The 26,011-nt window shown below is 36.8% G+C and overlaps 1 protein-coding gene across 3 annotated transcripts; it reads left to right on the plus strand.

Moving 5' to 3' along the window:
- The first annotated feature begins 3,802 nt into the window (after positions 1–3,802).
- On the plus strand, positions 3,803–25,670 carry LOC114169952 (COP9 signalosome complex subunit 3-like). 3 transcript variants are annotated; one of them, XM_028055361.1, is made up of 15 exons: positions 3,803–3,977; positions 4,071–4,118; positions 14,933–14,990; positions 15,742–16,036; positions 16,162–16,274; positions 17,129–17,375; positions 21,417–21,474; positions 21,562–21,651; positions 21,838–21,903; positions 23,831–23,920; positions 24,055–24,213; positions 24,292–24,413; positions 24,552–24,624; positions 24,702–24,808; positions 25,417–25,670. In XM_028055361.1, exons 4-14 carry the CDS (start codon positions 15,852–15,854, stop codon positions 24,765–24,767), a joined length of 1,269 nt encoding a protein of 422 aa, XP_027911162.1. In that variant the 5' UTR covers positions 3,803–3,977; positions 4,071–4,118; positions 14,933–14,990; positions 15,742–15,851; the 3' UTR covers positions 24,768–24,808; positions 25,417–25,670. The 3 variants fall into 3 exon arrangements, with proteins under 3 accessions (XP_027911162.1, XP_027911161.1, XP_027911164.1); XM_028055360.1 differs by lacking the exon at positions 25,417–25,670 and having other exon boundaries at positions 24,702–24,987; XM_028055363.1 differs by lacking the exons at positions 14,933–14,990; positions 25,417–25,670 and having other exon boundaries at positions 24,702–24,987.
- The last annotated feature ends 341 nt before the right edge of the window (positions 25,671–26,011 follow it).

A 26,011-nucleotide genomic window follows, 5' to 3' on the forward strand; every position in this document is an offset into this window, starting at 1 on the left:
CGATTGTAATGATTTTAATGCATGTATGAGTGGAATGAATATGCCTGAACACTGTGCATATGATGAAATGCCATATTGCATGAAATTGCACGATTGTTAGTGAGTTGGAAAATTTGAAGGTTCTCGCATGTGCAAAAGAATCTAGGTTCAACCCATAAACTGATGCACTACTTGGCGGTACAAGTTAGTGGCCAGGCGATAGACGACTCCAGTGTTCCTTTGGGGCTGACTGTTAGGTGCGAATTGAGATGTTGAAATTCCCTTGAATGCACGTATGAATATATATATATATATATATATATATATATATATATATATATATATATATTAATCTTATGTGTAAAAACCAATAGAGTAAAGTCTAAATTTGGTTGCATCATTCATGTACGAGTGCATAAGCTTATATGCATACAGGGCTAGTATAATCTATATCAACATGAGAATGCATGCATAAACTTATGAATAAGTATATGAGGGATAAAATCTATGTGTTGGTGAAACTTGAGTCTGGAGTAACGATATGCATGAATTAGTTGCTGAATTTTAATGTTCGTAGGTATATTTTATTGTTGGTTAAATCTAAGTGTTGGTTAGGTTCCGTTGGATAAATATTGTTACTTAAATGTGAATGATGAATGTACATGTTTAGAAGTGATGAGTATTGAATTAAGGTATGAGCTATGTGATTAAACAATTGAACCCATTTAAGTAGAAGAGTATATGTATTGATACTCTGGATTGTGTGGTTTGGGAAATTGGGTTCATTGGAACCTGAGTTAGAGGAGAAAAACCAGTAATTGGTATGTTACTAGTGTGGCGACTAATAGTTCAACCTGCATCGCCAGGTGATAGGCCAAAAAGAAAAATCTGGAGTAAAACCTGAGAGTTGATGCTTGGTGACATAAGGGGTTCCACCAAGCGGTTCATTGGAAAATTTGGCCTGGATCAAAATCCAATGGGTTGTCATTGCCAGGTGCCAAGTGTCTTGCCAGGCGGTTTGGAACTAGGTTTTGCCTGGCGACGTTGTAGATGCGTCAAGTGATGTTTCACGCAGAGTGAGGCTGCGTTGGAAGATTTTACACTGCTTTGGATGAAGGCCTTGAAAAGATGACTTGTTAGGGGCCCATTTATGAGTTGTAGCTTGTAATGGGGAGTTGAACACATGACCATTCTAGGTTGGAGCTTGATGGTATTGGAATTCCAATGCGAGCATGATAGTTATGGCTAGTACAGATGGTTCACTTGATTACTATTTATGGTCGGAGCCGGTGAGGCTGATAGTCTTGTGATGAATACAAATTGTGGTCTGTATTAGGGTGCTCCACTCGATGTTACAAATATTAGTTTGTAATTAGATAATTCCCTCGTGTGATCTATAGGTGGTGGCCAGTAGATGAAAGGATCATGAGTTGGAGTTTGTGGTGGCAAGAGTCATCTTAAGGACATCATTAGAGTGTGGAGAATCAGGATGCGCACGGTAATGGCTGTGGCTTCTAGTGCATGAGGATGGAGGTCCCCATAAGGGGTTTGAGTTACTCTTAAATGCTTTGGATGCTGACTTAGGGGTGGAAACTTGCTGAGGACATTCCTTGAGTTGTGACTCGAAATGACATTCCTTAAGTTGTGGCTCGAAATGACATTCCTTGAGTTCTAGTACTTGCTTGAGACCCTAAGACTTGTGCCGCCATGCTTTTTGTTTGTGTTGTTGGTTCATGTTTGCTGCAACCATGGGTGTGGATCTCCTTGTACTAGTGGAGCTGTGGTTTGATGGTCCTGCAACGTTGGGTATGTATTAAAGATTCAGAATTGCATTATTTGGAAGAAAAAAATTGGAAACAATTATAGATGTGCTTTTACCTTTCTATTTCATTTTCCTTTTCTACAACTTCTGCCTCACCCAACACAACATCCTGACCCACCACTTCCTCCAATCCATAATCACCAATAAAGTGAACAACTTAATGTTGACTAGGAACATGCTGAACATATATATTAACCTCTTCGTTAGTCTCCTCTGCAAAGTTAGCTAATACCAGTGCTTCATTGTCATCATTCAACAATCTCAGGTTGTTTAATAGCTTTTGTTTTGAACCCTTCCACCAAAGTTTCACATCACCACCATATTTAAACTCTTTGACGATGCCCAATGCTTCAAAATAGGACAAAAAAATATGGATCGAACCTTTTAACAACATGAATTTCACCCCCAATGTATTTCAATCCCTTATTTCTTTTGAACCTACCCATATGATGAAAAGCAACAACGAACCCCATTTCCAGCCCTACATTTTAAATCAACACACAAATTAAACAAATTGAACCATACATGAACAACAACAAAAAAACAGCCAAACCAAACCAAACAATAAAAAGAATCAAAACAACAAACGAACTAACCTTAGTACTAGAAATCGTGATTTTGTCAATCACATCAAACCATTGTCTTAGCTTTTGATTATAACTAATGCCCCAGCTTTCGATTATATTCTGTATTAATTGTAGTTTATAATGTTGTAATCCTCTTTGTTCTCACCAAATGCCTCTTCCCCTCACCAAATGGGTCTTCCCCTTCTTTCTAATTTTAACAAATCCTAACTCATGTTTAATTAACATGTGTAGAACATATACAAGTGACAAAGCTGAAAACGGGATCCTGACATGACAATCTGTTTGCCAGGTGCCAAAAGAAACTAACGACGTCCAAAAATGAGGACCAATTCCAAGTGTTTCAAAATGTGAAGGACCTAAATAGAGCAAACTTTAGATGGAGTGACGAAAATCAAAATCGCTTAATACTTGAGGGACCAGAAATATAATTAACCCAAAATAAAATGATACATTTGTAGTGTATTATTTATCTAAGGGTATTTTCTAAACTAAAATAAAATGTAAATATAAATATAAATTAAATATGTGAAAAATAAAATAGTACATTTTCTGTGTATTATTTATACAAGAATATTTCCTAAAACTAAAATAAAATATAAATTTAAGTTAAATATGTGGAAAATAAAATGATTTATTTTTAGTGTATTATTTATCAAGAATCTATAACAATATATAAAGGAGATTCCTTTTTTTGTGTTCACTTTTCAAAATACCGATTTTACCCCTTTAAATATAATAATTTATTAAATTTTTAAAAATTGACCGTTACTTTTATAGACTTTTTATAAAATCAGATGTTTCTATTTCTTATCTTTTTTCTTTATTTATCGATGGTTATTTTTTATTTGTTCTGATATATTTCACTTTATTTTTAATAAATATAATTTTAATATATATATATATATATATATATATATTAACTTAATAACATTATAATATTATCACCTATTAATATAATATCACGCATATTTAAAAAATGTATAGATACAGGCGCTAATAGCGCCTGTGTTACGCTAGTATTTTCTAAAACTAAAATAAAATATAAATTTAAGTTAGATATATGAAAATTAAAGTAATATATTTGAAATATAATATTTATCTAAAAGTATTTCCTAAATTTAAAATAAAATATAAATTTAAATTAAATATGTGCAAAATAAAATAACATATTTCTTATGTATTATTTATCAAAACATATTCTCTAAAATTAAAATAAAATATAATCTTAAATTAAATATCTGAAAAATTAAAGCGATACAATTTCGATGTATTATTTATATAAAAATATATTCTAAAACTAAAATGAAATATAAATATAAATTAAATAAAATATGATACATTTTTTCGTGAATTATAAATTCCATGTATTTCCTAAAACTAAAATAAGATATAAATTTAAATTAAGTATGTAGAAAATAATTCGTTCACCACATCACCCACGACTCTCGGTCACTCATACGTTCACCACCTTCCTCCGTCACTGCGTCACTGTCCCTTCCTCCACCGGCGTTCCGCCGCTCACTGTGCCTTCACTCGCTCACCGTTCCTTCTGCACCGTTGGCGTCGCCCACCACTGTCAAATACAATTTGTAATCTCTAATTCCCTTTTCTGGGTTTAGTTTGTAATCCCTATATTCGTTGGCTCTGTTTGTACTCAATCTGTGTTGAATGCTTGTCTTCAGTCGCTCACCGTTCGTTCTGCATCGTTGGTGTCGCCCGCCACTATCAAGGTACAATTCGTAATCCCTAATTCCCTTCTCTGGGTTTAGTTTGTAATCCCTATTTCCGTTGGCTCTATTTTTACTTAATTTGTGTTGAATCTCTGCTTATGAATGAAAGAATGGAATGGAAATAGGGATGTGCTGAGTTTGTGCTTATGAATGAGAATGGAATGGAAATAAGGATGTCCTGAATCTGTGCTTATGAATGAAACCACGGAATAACTCTCTTATTTTAATTTTAAATGATATGAATATTTAACACGTGTTAGATAATATAAGGTAGAAAGTCATTATCACGTGGTGAAGGTGACTACATCTATTCCGAAAATGATTGACAAAGAGATCTTAAACCCTAAAGCTTTTGGCAGACAAGTGCTTGCATTGATATGCATCCAAAGCACACAATTTACACCTCCATTATTATGCTCTTACATAAAAATATTGGTACTTCCACATAAGCGGAAGTTGTAGATTAGGTCTGTTTATACTTTTTATGTGTAGGTTAGCTTTGTTTGTACTTTGATTTGGAGATGTAATGTGTGGCTGGGAAATTAGGAAACTTTAGCTGTAGTGTAAGGCAATGGGCAGTGGAGGCACTATTATAGTACTTGAGATTGAGACTTAAAATATATGAGTAGTGGACTTATGGGACCACTCTCACTTTCTTCTATCTATAATGAAAACTTATACAAATACATGGAAGACTAAGAGACTGCACTAGGACCCTAGCTGCATAATTAGATACAATAGTAGAGGTTTCCCACACTCTACACCTCTATACATAGGGTTAATGATACAAAATAGAAGTAATAATTTCAACACTCCCCCTCAAGTTAGAGCATACAAATTGTATGAACCAAGCTTGGAACAAATGAACTCAATCCGAGGTCCCCTTGATGACTTGGTTAACACATTTGCAAGTTGGTCATTTGACCCAACGAACTCAGTACAAATTTCCTTGGTCATCAATTTTTTTCGAACAAAGTGGCAGTCAATTTCTATGTGTTTAGTTCTCTCATGAAACACTAGATTTGATGCAATGTGGAGAGCAGCCTGGTTGTCATAGTACATCTTCATGGTCTGAATTTCACAGAAGTTAAGCTCTCAAAGAAATTGCTTTACCCATATGAGTTCCAACATGCGAGATGCCATTGCCCGATATTCAGCTTCACCGGTGGATCGGGCCACTACATTTTGCTTCTTACTTTTCCAAGAGATAACATTTCCTCCAAGGAAGACACAATATCCCGTAGTAGAGCGTCTGTCAATAGGGGAGCCTGCCCAATCAGCATCACAGTACCCGGAGATATGAACATTTCCTTTATCCTCATATAGCAAACCTTGTCTTGGAGCCTTCTTGAGGTACCTTAAAATACGGATGATGGCATTCCAATGTCCAAGACATGGAGTCTGCATAAACTGACTAACAACTCCAACTGCAAAAGATAGATCAAGTCTCGTAATAGTAAGATATATTAACTTTCCAACAAGCCTCCTCTATTTCTCTGGATCGGAGAATAATTCGCCTTTTGTTGTTGACATCTGATTTGGGTCCATAGGACTGTCTACTAGTCTGCAGTCAATCATGCCTGTTTCTTGTAATATATCAAGAGCATATTTCCTTTGAGAGATTACAACTCCATCTTTTGACTGAGCTACTTCAATGCCCAAGAAGTATTTGAGGCTTCCGAGATCCTTGGTTTGAAAATGTCTACACAAGTGCTCCTTCAATTGAGATATTCCAGCAGTATCATTTCCTATAATGACAATATCATCAACATATACTATTAGGTAGATACATTTCCCAGGAGAGGTATGTTTGTAAAAGACTGAGTGATCTGCCTTACTGCGTCTTAACCCAAATTTTTGAACAATGGAGCTGAATTTTCCAAACCAAGCTCGTGGTGATTGTTTGAGGCCATATAAAGAGCGATACAATTTGCATACCATACCAGACTTCCCCTGATCAACAAACCCAGGAGGTTGCTCCATGTAGACTTTCTCCTCAAGATAACCATAAAGGAAGGCATTTTTGATATCCAATTGATGAAGCGGCCAGTGACGAATTGCTGTCATTGCAAAGAAGAGGCGAATAGTAGTCATCTTGGCCACAGGAGAGAAAGTGTCACAATAATCAAGGTAGTGTACCCTTTGGCAACTAATCGGGCTTTGAGCCTATCAACCTGACCGTCACAGCCAACCTTAACTGCATATACCCATCGACAACCAACAACCTTCTTGCCCGGTGGGAGGGGCGTGAGCTCCCAAGTATTGCTGTGTTCAAGAGCTTGCATTTCTGCAATCATGGCTTGTCGCCATCTAGGATGATCAAGTGCTTCCTTCACATTTTTGGGAATAGTAATAGAAGACATTGAAGATAAAAGAGAACAATAGGAAGGCGACAATATGTGATAACTAAGAAAATTATAAATGGGATAGGGTTCCGAGTGGAACGAATACCTTTTCTAAGAGCAATGGACCAACCGGAATCACCTTCATCAGGAGGCATGGGAGCAAGAGATGAGGGAGAAGGATCTGAAGTCGGGGATTCACCATATTCTTGGATAATTGGACTATCCGTCGGAGTCCTGTGTTGGAGGTCGGGACTCAGGAGGGTATTAGTAGGTGGGGATGGGGGATTGAGAGGACTTTGATTAGGACTCGGGTTGACAGAGGCATCCGAGATAGGGGACTCAACCACTGGAATAGGGAGGACCTACTGTATGACATGAGCGTCTTGAACAGAGGAAGAGAAATAAGGGGTTTGTCCAAAGAATGTGACATTGGCAGACATGTAGTATTTCTTGGTTTCAAGAGTAACACCGATACCCTTTTTGAAGTCGAGAATAGTCCAAGAAGACACATTTGAGAGCACAAGCAGAAAGCTTATCTAGACCTGGAGACAGGTCGTGAACAAAACATACAAAACCAAATACCCGAGGAGAAATGTGAAAGAGAGGGTTATTTGGAAACAAGATGGAGAAAGGGACTTTATGATTGAGAGAGGACGATGGCATTCGGTTAATAAGAAAACATGCCGTTAAGATGGCATCTCCCCAATGATGGACAGGAATGTGGGCACGAAGCAAAAGTGTATGAGCAGTTTCAAACAAGTGTCGACTTTTTCTTTTTGCTATACCGTTTTCCTGTGGCGTATGTGGACAAGTGGACTGATGCAAGCTACCATGTGAACTTAAAACCGCAGACAAAGCAGATAAGAAGTACTCTTTGGCATTGTCACTTCTTAAGATTTTGATTACTCGACCGAATTGATTCTTGATTTCGTGTAAAAAGGATGTGAAGATGGATAACAATTCAGAACGATCTTTCATAAGATAAACCCAAGTACATCTTGAAAATCTATCGATGAAAGTAACAAAATACCTAAAATCAAAAGACGAAACATGCCTAGGTCCCCAAATATTGGAATGGATAATAGAAAAACTAGAATTACATTGTGATTGAGACCTTTTAGGAAAGGCAGATCTAACATGTTTTCCTAGTTGACATGACTCACATTCTAAGGTCTGGGGACCACTAAGTTCAGAACACATTTTTTTAAACTTGGATAGATGAGGGTGACCAAGCCGATCATGTAACATTTTAGGACTAGGGGCTGCAACACATGACACTCGTGGACGAGATCCAAAATGATATAATCCTCCTGCTTCATATCCTTCTCCAATCTATCTCCCCAAACCACGCTCCTATATAACAAAAGATTTGTTATCAAAGGTTACTGAACAATTTAACATTTTGGTTAACTGCTTAAAGGAAAATTAAATTGAAGGGGCAATTAGGGACAAAAAGGATAGATTTTAGATTTAAGGAGGGAGACATGATGACTTGACTGACTTCCTTTGGGGAAGTTTTAGACCCATTTGCAAGGGTTATAAAATGAGGTTTGTCTTGAAATGAAATGGTTGAGAACAAATAGGTATTACTAGAGATGTGGTGAGAAGCATTGGAATCAATTACCCATGAATTGTGACTTTCCATAAATTGAGAGATGCAAGCTGTTGATGTACTCAGAACTTGAGATGACTGTGTCAAGCTGTTGGACTTGAGGTGTAGGTACTCTTGATACTCATCCTTACTGAACTTGGATTTAGTAGTTTAAGCCTGAGAGACATTGGCAGTTTTGGAAGGAAAACCTTGTAAGGTGTAACAGTTTTCTTGAGTGTGACCCATCCTTTTGCAATACGTGCATTGAGGACGCCCGTGGCCTCCACGTCCACCTCTAGGTCCACGTTCTCCTCTTCCTGGAGTTGCGGCCATAACAAATGATTCTACTCGAGCAGGAGATTCTAGAGTTTCATGTGTTAGGACTTTTGGGACATGAATCATGCGTTGGATCAAGGTTTCCATGGAAGGGACCTCATGAGAGGTCAGAAGTTGATCTCTGATGTAATTGAAGTCTGGATGAATGGCGCGAGGAATCATCACCATATAGTATTTGTCCAGCTTCTTCATTTCATTTGAAACGTGAACTTCTAGAAACATCTGCAGGTCTTCCATGGCTGATTGTGCTTCATTCATGAAGGAGATCATGTCATGGTTGGTCATTTTTAGAGATGCCAACTTGTCCGTCGAATCATATAGGCGTTGGATATCGTTGTAATATATATTCTGAGTCCTCTTCCAAAACGAGTGACATGTCTTGAAGGCCTTAAGAAACATTAAAAGTCTTGGCTCCACGGATTGCCACAACAGGGCACACAACTGAAAATCTGCTTGCTTCCACTGTTTGGCTTTTTCTTCAAGCTCATGGCTTTCGTCTTTCTCAAGATGGTCATGATGTCCCTGACCAAGCAACCACATCTCAACGGCAGCGGTCCGGGAGAGGTAATTTTGCCCGTCTAGCTTCTTGGAAGTAATGTAGGGGCTTCTAGAGAATGAAATAGCACTCCCAGTACCTCCAGTGGCCATATTTGATCAAGGGAACAAAAACACAGCGAGGAGCTTCGGAAAACAGTGAAGATTTTCGAATGCCCTAGGGAGATTTCCGCAAGGGTTGTGTCTGGACTTCTCCGGAACAAAGTTTTGAAGGTCAAAACGGGTAGAGTGGCTCCGGCGACACCTATGGAGGTGGCATAATGACGAACTAGCGACTGGAAGGCGGCGCATGGACGACACGCGCTTGGCTGCAGTGGATTGAAATGACGCACGTGGAGGCGCGTGGCAACGAGTCTGCCTTTGGCACCGACAGGGTTGGCTGTCGCTCGGAGAGGCGGTCTAGATCCAGTGGTTGCCGGTGAAAACTGAAGACGACGACTGGCGGCGAATAATGGCGGACGGCGGCAGAACAGTGGCAGAAGACGACGATTTCGTGAACAGTGGCTGCTGGTAGCTTTGGATAGCGTTTAATGGCAGTGGGCAACTATAGACAATAACGAACAATGGCAGATGGCGGCAGACAGCCGCGAACTGTGGCAACAAGTGCCGGTGGGCAGGACCAGACAGAAACCAGAGTGGGATCGACCTGCTCTGATACCAACTTGAGATTAAACAGTGAAAATATTTTGAGGGCTTGTTCAGATCCCTCTACTGTTCCTAATATTTATATAAATGATAAAGGAGATACAAGGGAAGTTGAAACATTAAAAGCTACAACTAGGTGCTAGATGTAGAGGTTATCCAACATTCAACCTCCTAGCTTACACATAATGATTGCCTAGATATACTAATTATTTCTACACCTTGAATTAAGATCAAAGTAATATGAAATAGTAAACACCATAACCATTCAAAAATTCATGATTTCAGGTTTCCTTAACCTGACCTGAGACAGACCACCACAACTTTTTAGTTAATGTTTCACTAATTTATGTTTATGTTTCCATTTTGGACAAAAAACTATACGCTAAGTTATCTCAATTTGTATCATCACCAGAAGGCATTATGGCAATAAAGTCCAACATCAGTGCCACATAATATTGAAAAGTGAGACAACACAAACTTGACCCTATTTTCTTGATTTTACTTTCTCCCCACTGCTGATTCTACAAGTTCCCTGTTCTTTAATAGTTTATACTTGGTTCAAGTGGTGTTTCATTTTGTTGGGGAAGAATAAAGCTAAGGTTTTGAGCCTTGTTTTGGCAAGGGAATAAGGTCAAATTTGAGGACCCAACTTATTTCAAGGTAGAACAGCTGACCACAACAACACCATAGCTATATCTTGAGACTATCCTAAGAAAATAAACTCAAATCGAGGGAAAATTTGGGTTTTTAACCCTTGTTCATCAAAATGGCCATAGTAGACACATTTTTTTTCAATTATAGTGTGGCTGTGATTGAGCATATAATGACCATATCCCATAAACACAATGCAATTGAGCACCTGTTGCAGCGACCTGCCACTACTTAACAACACTATTGTTAAAATTATTACTTCTATTTTGTATCATTAACCCTATGTATAGGGTGTAGAGTGCGAGAAACCTCTACTGTTGTATCTAATTATGCAGCTAGGGTCCTAGTGCAGTCTCTTAGTCTTCCATGTACTTGTATAAGTTTTCATTATAAATAGAAGAAAGTGAGAGTGGTCCCATAAGCCCACTACTCATATTTTCAGTCTCAATCTCAAGATGGTATCAGAGTGGGTCGATTCCACTTTGGTTTCTGTCTTGTCCGGTCCACCACCATTTGTCACTGCCGTCTGTGGCAGTTCTCCACCACTAGTCACCGCTATCCGCAGCTGTCTAGCTTGGTTTGTCATTATCTGAAGTTACCCACTACTGTCCAACACTGTCTAGCACTAGTTTCTGCCAGTCTGCCCCTGTCCTTAACTGTCCGCTGCCACAGTTTCGTCCAGCGGATCTGGATCGCGTCTTCGAGCAACGACCAACCCCGTTGGTGCCGAAGGCAACTTCTCCTCCACGTGCTGCCACGCGCCACTACACTGTCCGCTGCAGCCAGGCGCTTGACACTCACACGCCGCCGGAACCTCGTCGTGTCTCCACCGTAGGGGTAGCCGGAGCTTCCTCTATCTGTTCAGCCCCCTAGAATCCAGTTTGAGTGAGATCCCGAGGCCTCCCTTGTGAAAATCATCCTAGGGCTTAGGGTTTCTCTTGTTTTTTTTTCACATCTGCAACTGTACTTGATCTCCCTGATCCAAAATGGCCAAAACTATCTATCTTGGTCGGCTGCCGTGGAAATGTGGTTTCTTGGTCAAGGACAACACGACCACCTCGACCAGCCTCCTTGTTCTCAACCATTTCATTTCAAGAAAAATCTCATTTTATAACCCTTACGAATGGTTCTAAAACATCCTCAAAGGGAGTCGGTCAAGCCATCCTATCTCCCTCCTTAAATCTAAAATTTGTCCTTTTTGTCCCTAATTGTCCCTTCAATTTAAGTTCCTTAAGTTTGTTACCAAAACATTGAATTGCTCAGTAACCTTCGATAACAAATCTTTTGTTATACAGGAGCGTGGTTCGGGGAGACAGATTGGAGAAGGATATGAAGTGGGCGGATTATACCATTTTGGATCTCGTCCACGAGTGTCATGTGTTGCAACTTCCAATCCTAAAATGTTACATGATCGGCTTGGCCACCCTCATCTGTCCAAGTTAAAGAAAATGTTTCCTGAACTTAGTAGTCTCCAGACCTTAGAATGTGAGTTATGTCAACTAGGAAAACATGTTAGATCTACCTTTCCTAAAAGGTCTCAATCAAAGTGTACTTCTAGTTTTTCTGTCATCCATTCCGATATCTGGGGACCTAGTCGTGTCTCATCTTTGGGCTTTAGGTATTTTGTTACTTTCATTGATGAATATTCGAGATGTACTTCGGTTTATCTTATGAAAGATTATTCTGAATTGTTATCCATCTTCACATCCTTTTTGAATGAAATTAATAATCAATTCAGTCAAGTAATCAAAATCTTAAGAAGTGACAATGCTAAGGAGTACTTTTCATCTGCTTTTTCTAACGTTTTGAGCTCCCATGGTATCCTGCATTAGTCTACTTGTCCTCATATGCCACAACAAAATGGTATAGCAGAAAGAAAAAATAGACACTTGGTTGAAACTGCTCGTACCCTTTTGCTTAGTGCCAATGTTCTTGTCCATCACTGGGCATCTTAACTGCAGGTTTTCTCATTAATCGGATGCCATCTTCCTCTCTCAATCATAAGGTCCCTTTCTCCATTTTGTTTCCAGATAATCCTTTCTTTCACATTTCTCCTAGAGTTTTTGGTTGTGTATGTTTTGTTCATGACATGTCTCCAGGGTTAGACAAGCTTTCTGTTTGCTCTCTCAAATGTGTTTTCTTGGGCTATTTACAACTTCAAAAAGGGTATTAGTTCCACTAGGAACCCCCATCCCATTTATAATTTTGTTAGTTATCACATATTGTCGCCTTCCTATTGTTCTCTTTTATCTTCAGTGTCTTCTGTTACTATTCCTAAAACTGTGAAGGAAACACTTGATCATCTTGGATGGCGACAAGCCATGATTGCAGAAATGCAAGCTCTTGAACATAGCAATACTTGGGAGCTCATGCCCCTCCCACCGAGCAAGAAAGCTGTTGGTTGCCGATGGGTATATGCAGTTAAGGTTGGCTCTAACAGTCAAGTTGATAGGCTCAAAGCCTAATTAGTTGCCAAAGGGTACACTGCCTTGATTATTGTGACACTTTCTCTCCTGTGGTGAAAATGACTACAATTCACCTCTTCTTTGCAATGGCCGCCATTCGTCATTGGCCACTTCATCAATTGGATATCAAGAATGATTTCCTTCATGGTGATCTTGAGGAGAAAGTCTACATGCAGCAACCTTCTAGGTTTGTTGCTCAGGGGGAGTCTGGTATGGTGTGCAAATTGTATTGCTCTTTATACGGCCTCAAACAATTACCACATGCCTGGTTTGGAAAATTCAACTCCATTGTTCATAGTTTTAGGTTAAGACGCAGTGAGGAAGATCACTCGGTCTTTTACTCATACTTCTCCTGGGAAATGTATCTACCTAATAGTATATGTTGATGATATAGTCATTACAGGAAATGATATTGTTGACATATCTCAATTAAAGGAGCACTTGTGTAGGCATTTTCAAACCAAGGATTTGGGAAGCCTCAAATACTTCTTGGGCATTGAAGTGGCACAATCTAAATATGGCGTTGTAATCTCTCAAAGGAAGTATGCTCTTGATATACTACATGAAAATGGTATGATTGATTGTAAACTAGTTGAGAATCCTATGGACCCAAATCAAAAGTTAACAAGTGAAGAAGGTGAATTATTCTCTTTAAAGATACAGGAGGCTGATCGGAAAACTAATTTATCTCACTATTACAAGGCCAGATCTATCCTTTGTAGTTGGAGTGGTTAGTCCGTTTATGCAGTCTCCATGTGTTGGCCATTCGAATCCTATCATCCGCATTGTGAGGTACAAAAAAAGGCTCCCGGGCAAGGGTTGTTATATGAAGATAGAGGAAGCTTTCATGTCTCTGGATATTGTGATCCGGATTGGGTAGGATCTCTTATGTACAGATGATCTACTACTGGATACTGTGTATTCCTTGGATGTAATGTTATTTCATGGAAAAGTAAGAAACAGAGTGTAATGACTAGATCGACAGCTGAAGCTGAATATAGAGCCATGGCATCACTAACATGTGAACTTATATGGGTGAAGCAATTTCTTCAAGAACATAATTTTGTGACATCCAGACTATGAAGATGTATTGCGATAATCAAGCTGCTCTCCACATTGCATCAAATCTAGTGTTTCACGAGAGAACAAAACATATAGAAATAGACTGCCATTTTGTTCGTGAAAAGTTGTTGGCAAAGGAAATATGTACTGAGTTTGTGGGATCGAATGACCAACTCGCAAATATGCTGACCAAGTCATTAAGGGGACCTCAGATTTGAGTTTATTTGTTCCAAGCTTGGTACATACAATTTGTATGCTCCAGCTTGAGGGGGAGTGTAGAAATAATTAGTATATCTAGGCAATCATTATGTGTAAGCTGGGAGGTTGAGTGTTGGATAACCTCTACACCTAGCACCTAGTTGTAGCCTTTAATGTTTCAACTTCCCTTGTATCTCCTTTATCATTTATATAAATATCAGGAACAGTAGAGGAATCTGAACAAGCCCTCAAAATACTTTCACTGTTTAATCTCAAGTCAAGGCACAATCCAAGGATTGGTTGATTGATTTGAGTCTTGCAAATGGCCCTATAAGATTTTGATGTTTTGGTTTCTTAAAATAACATGTATGGTGATTTAGGAAGAAAGTGATATAATGTATCCATTATTTACCTAAAATGCAATACTAAGTTTTGCTAAATATAATGGAATAAGATCCTGATAATACAAAAACGAACAACGAAACAAATATCATGATTTTTTTCCTTTCAGTCCCAACCCATCTATCTATAAATGTTTAGTAGCTCCATTGCCACCACAAAAAGCAAATAACCAAACATGCTAATGATGGACACATAGGAAGTGATTTTTCATTTCTTTTGGTTCCTACTTCGAAACACACTATTACATTAGATTTTAATCAAATTTTGAGGGAAAATGGAAATCAGTATACTTTTCGATATCAAATTATAGAATATAATTTGAGAATATAGTTAACTATGGTCAAACAAAGTCATGAGAGAGAAGGTGTAATGCACATGTGAAAGGAAAATTTAACTCTTTAGAACCAAGGAAGCATTTTTTAACATTACACCAAGTGTACATAGAACTCGAAGAAGGCAAAGCTAAGAGATCATTAACATTAACCCAATTGTAAAATTTAGAAATAATATCTAATTTCTTCTCTTGTTTTCTTAGTAACATTTGTGTTACTTTAATATATGCAGTTCAATTGTCAAGGCTATAGCTTCTGATTTGGTGTGGGATTTCCAGTCCAATCATTAGGTATTAGTGTTATTTAAAGTTATCATGTTTTCAGCCACGGAATCCGCTTTCTATTTGTCGCTAGCATAAATAGTACTCATTTGTGGTTGTTCTTTTGTAGTTGATGTTTAGGAGCTTAACTATAGAAACCTGTTATGATATGGTTACAATATGTAGGATATATGATACAACTTAGAGAGAAATTAGATTTTTTGAGCACATGTGATTTTTTTCATATGCCTTTAGCTAATGGAAGATGTGACAGTATAATTGTTTTGTTGATTTGATTTTGAGCTACTGGAAGATGTTTTGGTGATTTAGATGGACAATTTGGATATATATATATATATATATATATATATATATATATATATATATATATATATATATATATATGCATATATATTATCAAGATAATTACCAGTATGTATATCTTAGTTGTAAGAACCTCGACTTTATTTCTTAGTTGTTTGTTTATTTATTTTATATTTTTTACTAATAATTTGATAAAAAGAATATGAATATTAGTTTGACAAATAAGTTTAGGATAATGAATATTATTCAGTTAATTTTTAAAATTTCATATAAAATGAGACAAACAAACATAAAAAATACTTGAGATATTAAAGATAATTAATAAAATAAATAAATTTTAACCTTAAGGCATTAATTCGATAGTGATCTTCCAAATTGATTGCAAATGCATTATATTTTTGTTTAAAATGTTCTCTATTAAATACAAACACATTCATGTGCTACATTACACTCTCAGGAAGACAGAAAAACGAAGAGGAGCTTCGGGAGTGAATCACTGTTATGTGTTTTCACTGAGTCGGTAAGAACAAACGAGTGAACGAGTCGAAAAGCAAGTAACTGTACTGCATGGACCCTTTGGAAGCTTTGGTCGCTCAAATCCAAGGGCTATCAAGCACTTCTAGCGATGTCAATCGCCTCCATAGTATTTTGAAACAAGCCGATGACTTGCTCCGATCCAAGTCAACTCGCCTCCCCCCGCTTCTCACTCAACTCGACCCTTCCATTCACTCCCTCGGTTTTCTCTACATCTTGTACGTCCCAAAAAAGATTAATTATAAGCGTTATTTGTTGATGCCAAAAACCCTAGTTCTTGAACCCTTGAATATTGTTGCGAGATTATGCGAATTGTTTTATTTTGATTCTTTTGTGATTGCAGAGATGCCTACATGACTAGTCCGATCACCAAAACGCAGGCTGAGACTGCCGTTCCAATCGCTACCAGGTTCATCGGCGCTTGCAGCGATCAAATTCGTTTGGCCCCTGAAAAATGTATGAAAATATGAGATTCAAATCGTTAGTTTTTCCTGATTCATTGGTTTTATAGAAACTGCTTTAAATTGCGGTCGTAGTTAGGGTTGATCCTTGATGTTGGGAAATTGCTGGCCGAAGTTGTTTTTGCGCACTTATTTTGAAACCTTGTTGTTTACATGAGTTAATTAAGTAACAAATTGCGGGTTGAAATTATTTTATTGGTTTTTAGATACTTGTGCGATCGATTGTTGTTTACAATTCAATAAAAGTGAAGGGGAGATGTTTAGTCGGCGTGGTAGAGAGGAGAAATAGATTAGATGGAAACATGAAGGATGAATGGACATAGGTGGGAAATAGAGTAGAAACTGTAAGTGTTTTGTTAAAAGGAAATAAAGAAGAAACATGTAGAGAGATTGAGAGATAAATGGAAATTGTTCTGTCAAAAGTTCCACATAGCATAGAAGAAGTTGAGGAGGTGAGATAGGGAGTGGAAGAGTTTAGGCGAATCCCACTACTTTAAAAATATCTCCTCTAACTCTTCTCGACCAAACGTCCCCCTTCTTCATCCATCCATTCTATATCTTACTAACAACACTGGATTGGGAAAAAGGAAAAATATTTAGTGAGTCGAGATTAATCAATTAGAGAGAGAAGAAAGGGGACAGATGAAGATTGGGAAGATCTTTTTTTGGTGTTGGTTTTCTTTCTTGGCTTTGGTATTTTAGTGTTGACTGTTTTTTCTTCTGAATTTGTAGTTTTGTGCATGTTTAAGGTGCTGATGGATCTAGAACAGAATGGGTTTTAATTTGATGGTGATGTTATTTCTTGGTTTTTGATTAATGTGTTTTTGAATTTTTTTGGAATTTTTTTAGTTTTATCTGTGTGTAGGAGGTTGAAGGATCAAGTGATGTTGTTGGAAACTCCAATACGAGGTGTGGCTCCTTTGTTCACTGCACTTCGGAAAGTTCAGGTCTCTGCAGAGCACCTAACTCCCCTACACTCAGAGTTTCTTTTGCTTTGCTTGTTGTCAAAGTGCTACAAAACTGGTTTATCCATATTGGATGATGATGTTTTTGAAGTTAACCATCCAAGAGACTTTTTTCTCTACTGTTATTATGGGTGCGCTGCTTTCTTCCCCTATTTCTTTCTGTGCTTTTAGTATTGTGTTTTAGTTGATAGAATGTGCTGTAATTTCTTCCCTGTATGTAATATTTTGTTGAATTTCTTACATTTATATTAGATATGCTATAGGTAATGTTCTGTGTTCTTAACAGTAGTGGTGGGGTTGTAGGATTTTCCCATGTCAAAATTCATGTGGGTATTTGGGAGTTGGAAGGGGAAAAATGCAAAATAAAAAGGGGAGGAAATGGTATCAGGGAAGAGTATGGAAGTTCATTAATAAGTTTCCTTCTTTGGTTTGGATGTTTAAATTGGGGGAGTTATTAAAATGTTTCCCTCTTCAAACAAAGCAAGAGTGATGCTCAAAATCTGCCCGTTCTAAATCTGTTAGGATACCTGAACAATGTAGGAATCGAGGTCAGAGTTTTGTCATGTTTCTTGTTATTGCAGGAAATTGTGGATAAATGCAATTGATGTGGCTACAATTGCAATCATGGACACACCCAAAATCCTTGATGTAGGAGTGATGAAAATAACTATTGCAGATTGTTTTTAAACCTTGGCATAATTTCATGGGGAAACAAGTGACTGTAGGAAAAGTGATACAATGTCCTGTATCTCGAGTGCAATCTCCATGGCTTCTCAATGGGAGATACCCCTCTTTCCCTGTATCACATAAGGAAAAAAGGCTAGATGAATTCTTATGTCTATCCTTTCTCATGTGTATATTTCCTATCATAACACAATCATAATAACCACAATTTTCCTCTCTTCATTCCCAAAATACTCTCCTCTTCATTCCCATCCAAATTGCCTTTCTGAAATTTTAATTTTTTTGCTGATGCTTATATAATGCATACATACCTTAGGGGGGAGTGGATCTCATCGCTAAAGCTTGCCATTGTAGTGGAAAAATGCCCAATGTCATAAACAACCCACATAAAAAATCTTCATTTCTTATGTAGGACTCGGCTCCCATAACTTGCATTGCTATTTCAGGGTTCTAATATTTAACATTCTCCACTTGTTCCCACGTGTAGTGACTGTGCTCCAGCTCTTCTGGCTGGTCACTCGTGAACAATGCAATGTTGCCATCAACATTTGTGTTGCGTCTTTGCTCTTAAGAGGCATGGTGGTGGGCTCTAACATCAAAGTGATGGGTTTCTTTAAAGTGATCTCTAATAGCATTATAATAACTAGGAAATGAAAAAAAGGCCCTGCAGGTGTGACTTGCTTTCTGCTGTCCTAAAGCCGCACTCACTTTTTCTCCACCTTCTCTCATGACTCCTCTTCCTCCCATTCTCTCCCTTCAACTGAATTATCCTTGTAGAATACACATGTGGGAGGTATATCATTATGCTTGTACCTTTATGTGGTTCTCATATCTTATTTGGATATATATGTCTATCAATGGTAGTTTAAATATGATGTCAAACATGATGAAAATCTGGATTCATTGCATTTAGTATTATAACCATATAAAACTTATCCAACCTCTTTTTTTATCTCATCTAATGTGTCAACTTCCAAGAAAATTTTCAATTCCTCAATTGTTGGTAATAAAAGACATCATGTGATTATGTTAGGTTTCTTGTTAAAGGAAATTTGTTAGAACGTGTAACACATGGACGAGATCTGTATGTAAACCAAAGAATAGAATAAACCTTGTGTATTCCACTTAACACAATAGTGTCACATGTACAACCTTCCTAGAGCCAAGCTCTCCTCCTACACAGGATAGACTCTATCTTGTCTCCAAACAAACAACAATACAACCACAAAAACTCTCCTGAACAACCTAGGATCAACCATATAAAGACTTTCACTCACGAAGGGCTCACTCCCCCAACCACCTAACTAACTACCTAATTTTTAACAAACTTCCTTCGAACATACACCTACATAGTCTTATCATCATGATCGAACAACCTTGTCCTCAAGGTTGAAACCTGGAGACTAGTCTGTCATAGTAGCCATGTCCTCCCAGGTTGTTGCTTCTGGATCTCCTTTCCACTCAATGAGCACTTGCTGCACCTTGTCACCTTGTTGCTGAGTGGTTCTTTTATCCAATACTGGGATTGGAACATGGACAGGAAAATTGCCTTGCAATTCTTCTAGTAAATCTTTCTCAATATTGTGCATTCCCACAACTAACTTTAGTTGAGACGCATGAAAGACCGGGTGAATGCGGGCCATATCTAGTAGTTGTAATCCAAATGCCAATGGACCCACCTGTCGCAACTTTGAAAGGCCCATAATAGCATGCTGATAACTTGGTATGCAACCTCGTTGGCATGGAACTTTGCCAATGAGGTCGTATCTTGGGGTAGACCCAATGCCCCACTTTAATCTAAGATGGTTTATGTTTCCTGTTTTTTGCAAAACGTACCATCTGTTCTTGGGCCTTGAAAAGATGTATTTGAGTTGTTCGAGAGCTTCATCCCGATTCATTAGTTCTTGCACCACTACCTTTATAACTGTTTCCCCATGGATGAATCGTGTGAGTGAGGGGGGAGAAAATTGTGACCATCTCTACATGACCCACCAAGTGGTATCAAAATGAAGAATAGAGGGCAAAAGCTAACTCTACTTACGAGTTGAACTGTGGTGGTCCAAAAGGATTCCAACCATTGGAAGGCAGTGCATGTCAGTCGTCTAAGGCAGTCAAGATCTTGATGATGCATTGGTAGGAATTTGGATACCTAACCTACCTAACTGTGGCGGTTGGGTTATGCTGCTCGAGGCCCACTAAACCCAAGCATTGGTGGACGAAACTCCAATAGTGGATGATGAGTTTTTTGCCAAACAGAAATAGGTAGAGCAAGATCGACCCACTCTCATATCAACTTGAGAAAAATACAAATGAATAATGAATAAATTTTAGAGTGAATTTCCTTCTCATAGATCCCATATTTATAATAGCATTGGAGAGTTAGATAAAATGTGTAAGAGGGAAGAGAGGAGAATAGGAAATGTCTTATCTAGAAACTAGGTACAACACAAAGCACACAACTTTTCAATCAATTCTTTTTTGGATAACTTATTCTAGTACCTCACATTCATTATACATGAAATCTGGTATGCCATGATAAGCATGAGATCCTAAGGGAGAGAATCACCCTCAAATTTAGGGATGTCAAATAAACTCATTCCTATGAGTATTGTTTGAATCTAATGACTTTGATTGTAAATCCTAACATTGACTGGATATGGTTAATATTTGATTTTTTAAATTGAGGATGGGGATGAGAATGGGTATGTAGATATCTGTCACGTCCCCATTCCTATATATATCCATGTCCTCATACCCATTCCTGTTTTAAATTACTAAAACACTTGTAGTTTATTAGGTAACCTGATAAACTTGATTTCAGTGTTCTCTCTTATCTTTAGTTTCATTTCATTTGGAAAACTCTTATTTCTTTCTACATAATTTTTCATTCTGTCTGAATTGTTGTTCAACTTGTTCATTATTTATGAAGTTCACTCAATCACTCAGATTCCTAAGTACTTTCTCTCTCATTGCAACCTTAATTACACATTTGAAGAAACACAAACATTAATTTCATTAAATCAAATAGTTTTTAGGCCATACATTTGATTATTTCTACTCTTTTAATATTTTTATTTACTGTTTATTTTTTTCACATGAGAATATCTCAATTTCAAGTGTTAAATTGTTTAAACCCTTACAATGTGTGTCCTTACATAGATAATATCATATTTTCTTTGCTGTGATTTATATCTTTTTGTAAAAGATTTATTTAATTGATAATTGAAACAGTGATGGTGATGAGATGTATTTTTACAGAGGTTAGGATGGGATAATTAAACTGGCACCCACCATTGCGACTCAAATTTTTTCTCTATTCCTTTTGTATTTATCTCAAGTTTTTATCATGGTTAAATTGATATGCACATGGATCAAATTGACAAGTACTTTGAATACTTGTCAATATTTAATAACTTTAGATCATACCGCTGGTAATGAGCTCTTAGTCAAGCCTTTTTCATATTGTCTGTCTTTTGACCTTCTGACAGAGGAATGATATGCATTGGAATGAAGTGCTTTCAAAAAGCATTGGACCTTCTGCACAATGTAAGCAATCTACATAATCTATAACTTGTGTTATTCATGATTTGTTCTCGAATCAACCTTTTAGTTCAGCATTTATACATTTTCCAGGTTGTAACTGCTCCCATGTCTGTCATTAATGCTATAGCTGTGGAAGCGTACAAAAAGTATATCCTGGTTTCTCTCATTCGTAATGGGCAGGTATAAGTCTAATTTATTTATAGATTACGCCTGTTATGTTTCCTATGCATCACATCCTAAACAGTATTGTTAGATGACAAGCCTTCTTTGTACAGGGTTTTTCTCGTTTTGACCAAATTAAAATATATTTTTGAGGTGCTATATTGATAATTTATCAGGTGATGAGCTGCCATTTCTTTTTTGCAGTTCTCTACCAGTCTTCCTAAGTATTCTTCTTCTGCTGCTCAAAGGAACCTGAAGAACTTCTGTCAGGTATGACTTCAATTTAGTTGGTTGAGATACTGTCTTATAAATTAGAAGGTCAAATTGTACAAATTTGGTTTTTTATATTCAAGATATTGATAGAAATAACTTTATCTTAGCAAGTGTGATCAGAATGAAAATTAAGAGAAAAGATACTGTCTTATTATAGTTTAGTAAAATAGGAATAGTTCCTGCCGTAGTAATCATTGGGTTACATGAATCATGGTCTGCTTGGGTAGACAGATTCCATCAATACCACCCTCCTAAGAAGCTTTCTTGTCCTCAAGTCAGAAGCTGCTTTGTGTACTTACTGGAGCACCCTTTCTCTGCAGCCCTTGATTGTATAACTCCCCATATCAAATTATCTTCTGGTCCAAGTTGAATCATCTTTGCTCAGTCCAGAAGGAAGGACAGTTTTCAGCCTATGTTATCAATAGTGACCAGAGTGGTCACCATTGTGGTGGTGGGGCAGGGTGGAGTGGGGTTGAGATACAGGAACAGACTCTATCTCGTGTTATAGTGTTGCTGTTGGAGTGGCTGCAATCAAGCTTCTGGGACTTAATGTTTCACTTTTAAGGGGTGGTGCAAACTATAACAGAAATGGATGGCTCGTGGTTCCCTAGGGCTTTAGGGTGTATTTTTCTCCTTTCTCATCTGTTTTGGGGCTTGGGCATCAATTTGAGTCCAACATTTCTGTTGTATTTTTAAATTGGTCACTTTTTAACTTACAATAGTCGGCATTTATTTATTATATTATAATATAATAAACTAAAACAGAATAATAATGACCTAAATAAAGCATAATATATGATATGTTAAAAATAGTAATGAACTAATTATAGCAATAAAAACTAAATTAAACATACTATTATAATATGATTTGCTAAAATGTTAATAAAAATTATAAATAGAAGAAATACATATACACAATAAATAAAAACAATATAGATATTGTTGAGCAATAAATTCACATACGAAATACATACTGCATGCGTGTAAACACATATTTAGGATCTGTTTATACCAAGGGTAAGTCAAAAGGCTTACACCAAATCCGATAGTTCAGATCAGTTCATCTAAGTAAGTCACGTTGTGTATTAAATTTCCATTAATTTGATTTACATTCAGATTTAAGTACACTAATATATATGCTTTCCTTCCAAGGAAATAAAGACACTGTTTTGGCTCGATGCATAGGTAGCACATGACTCACTAGGTGAATTGATATCAACCATTAGATTTTATAGAATTAAAGGTTTGGATTTGGTACGAGTTTTTAGACTTTACACCTGATGTAAACAAAAGTTAACACATATATATGTGTGTATGCTTGCTTATATTGACCCATTCATTACAAGATACATAATGGTATAAAATATATATTACTTATTTAGCAGGTTGATTGGGTTCTCTGACTTTGTAATTAGGTAATGCGAGGAAAGACTAAATTTTCAGATTTCTTCCCACTTTGTGGCAGTAAAAACCATCACTAAATGTTAAGCCTAAATATGAGGAAAGACTAAATTCTTATATTTTCAAACTTTGGAATACTAATTCGGTATATTGAAGGTGTATGAAGAATTACCAAATTAGGCAAAAAGAACAAGCGCTTAAAGTACATTTTCCCATTTTGGAATGTGTCATTTCCATTGAGTAACCTGTACAAGACTCAGCCTGCTTTAGTATATCCTCCTCTTCGTAAGCTGTCTATAGGGTAAAATCTTAGATGCAATTGATGGCTTTCCCTCGATTTTTTTAATTATTCGTGGATTTACTTTTTAAGAATTCCTTTTTTTACCATCAACATGAATGGCCGTGTAACTTGCTGTTAGCAATTTTTTGTGATTACTTCAACGCATATTGACTTGTCTTCCATGCATATATTTTGTATTTGAGCAATGTTAACCTTATTTTAATCCCTTTGTCATTTGGGCAGCCTTATGTCGAATTGGCAAATACTTATGGGAATGGAAAAATTGCAGAATTAGAGGCTTTCGTCAAGACAAATGAGGAGAAGTTTGAATCTGTGGGTCCTTTTACATATTTAATACTTATTTGTAGCATCGGGCATTTTGATTGTTGCTCAGTACAGTGTTTAACTTCCAGTTCTGACGTTATGCAATTACTTATCAAGATTTCTTGTGCAAATTTCTGTTTCAGGACAGCAACCTTGGACTGGTTAAGCAGGCTGTATCATCCATGTATAAGCGGAATATTCAAAGATTAACCCAAACATACTTGACCCTTTCTCTCCAAGATATAGCCAACACAGTGCAGTTAAATAGCCCCAAAGAAGCTGAAATGCATGTGCTACAAATGGTGCTCTTCCAACTGAGATACATTTTCATTTTCATTTTAGCATTAACGTACCACTAATAACATACTCCTAAACTTCAGATTCAGGATGGTGAGATATATGCTACTATCAACCAGAAGGATGGAATGGTGAGATTCTTGGAGGATCCTGAACAGTATAAAACCTGTGAAATGATTGAGCATATTGATTCATCAATCCAGAGGTATATTTTATGTTAAAACCTCGTTTAGCACAATTTTTCGGTTTTGTTACTTTTAAAGCTTAATTTCATAGTGACCTGTGTCTATAAAATGTTCTTCCTCTCGTATTGAAGTATTTTTTTTTTCTCAATTTATGCCAGAATAATGGCACTCTCAAGGAAACTAACTGCAATGGATGAACAAATTTCATGTGATCAGTTGTATTTGTCTAAGGTGTGTGTTCATCAACTGTCCTGTTATGTTAACTTTTCTGTAAAATATTTTTAACTAAGCGTAATTTGCGTACTCAGGCCGGAAGAGAGAGACAAAGATACGACTTCGATGACTTTGATGTTCCACAAAAGTTCAACATTTAAGGTCAGACAATATAGGTTATATGTACGAGGCTATGAATGATGTAAGATTCACCACTCTCTCTCAGTGAGATAATATTCTGAAATAATGTTCGCTTTTCACTTATATTGTTCTTTCGTTTGAACGATTTCGATGTGCTAGTTGTTGTATGCATTTGAAGTAGCGGTTCCTTAAGTCCCTTTTATTTTAATGTGAAAAATAAAGAAGCATGGTTACTTACGAGATAGTTCCGACTCTTAATTGTGGATATAGAGGTAAATGAGTGAGCATACGAAGAGAGCCATGGATGAGATAAATACTGTTATGTTCACGTGTTGCTTTAGTTAGTGTTATTAATATTTCCTTTTCAACCATGCCAACAACAAAATAGGTGATTGTTTGGTATGGAATTCAGAGATTTCCTAGCTGAAAGGTTTTTAATCATTTTTTATTATTCATACTTCCGAAACTCCTCATGGCATTAGCATCATTATCCCGAACAATTGTTTTCTTATACTCATTTCTTGGTGACCCTTTGCGTTATTATTATTTACGCCAACCAACACAAAATTAAATACCATTTTGTTAAAACCATGTTGGAAAAATCACATTAAGTTGTATAAAACAAAAGTGTTCATATTCTCATGTTATGATTTTCATTAATTGTGGCAGGGGGGATGAACAGTGGAGAAGATGGAAGATCTTTCTTATTGTCACTGTTATCGCAAAAATGACTCAATTGTTCTTATTCCTAAAACCCTACATTTTTTTGGTAGGATTTGGAAGGTTGTTCTTAGAATTCAAGGCATGATAAATACAATTCCTGTTGATAATCAATTAAGAAATTAGTACAGTATAAATATTGTGAATTATGGTGATGTTACTCATCAGAAACTAATGCAATCTCTTGATTGAACAAAGAAACACAAAAAGATAAATTTGTTGAGAACTTTTTTCTTTTTCTATTTCTAGGCAAAACATGGTCTGTTTCTTCACTACCAAAACCTAGACCATGCAAAATGAATAGAGCATATCTTATAGTGTCACAACAAAATATATGGGTTTGTTTTTCTTACAATTGGGAATAAATAATTTTGATTGATTGTTCTTAAAATTGTTTTATATACTAATTGAAATGTTTGTCTAAATCTTCACTATAGAGTTTATACCGAAACTTGTGTTATATAGGAGTAGCTGGTCCGGTTGTAAAACAAAAAAGAAAACTTCAAATTGTAAGAATATACACAACTTGTTTTAGTATATGTCA

The sequence above is a fragment of the Vigna unguiculata genome, chromosome 11 (genome assembly GCF_004118075.2).
Source record: "Vigna unguiculata cultivar IT97K-499-35 chromosome 11, ASM411807v1, whole genome shotgun sequence".
Taxonomy (NCBI): Eukaryota; Viridiplantae; Streptophyta; class Magnoliopsida; order Fabales; family Fabaceae; genus Vigna; species Vigna unguiculata.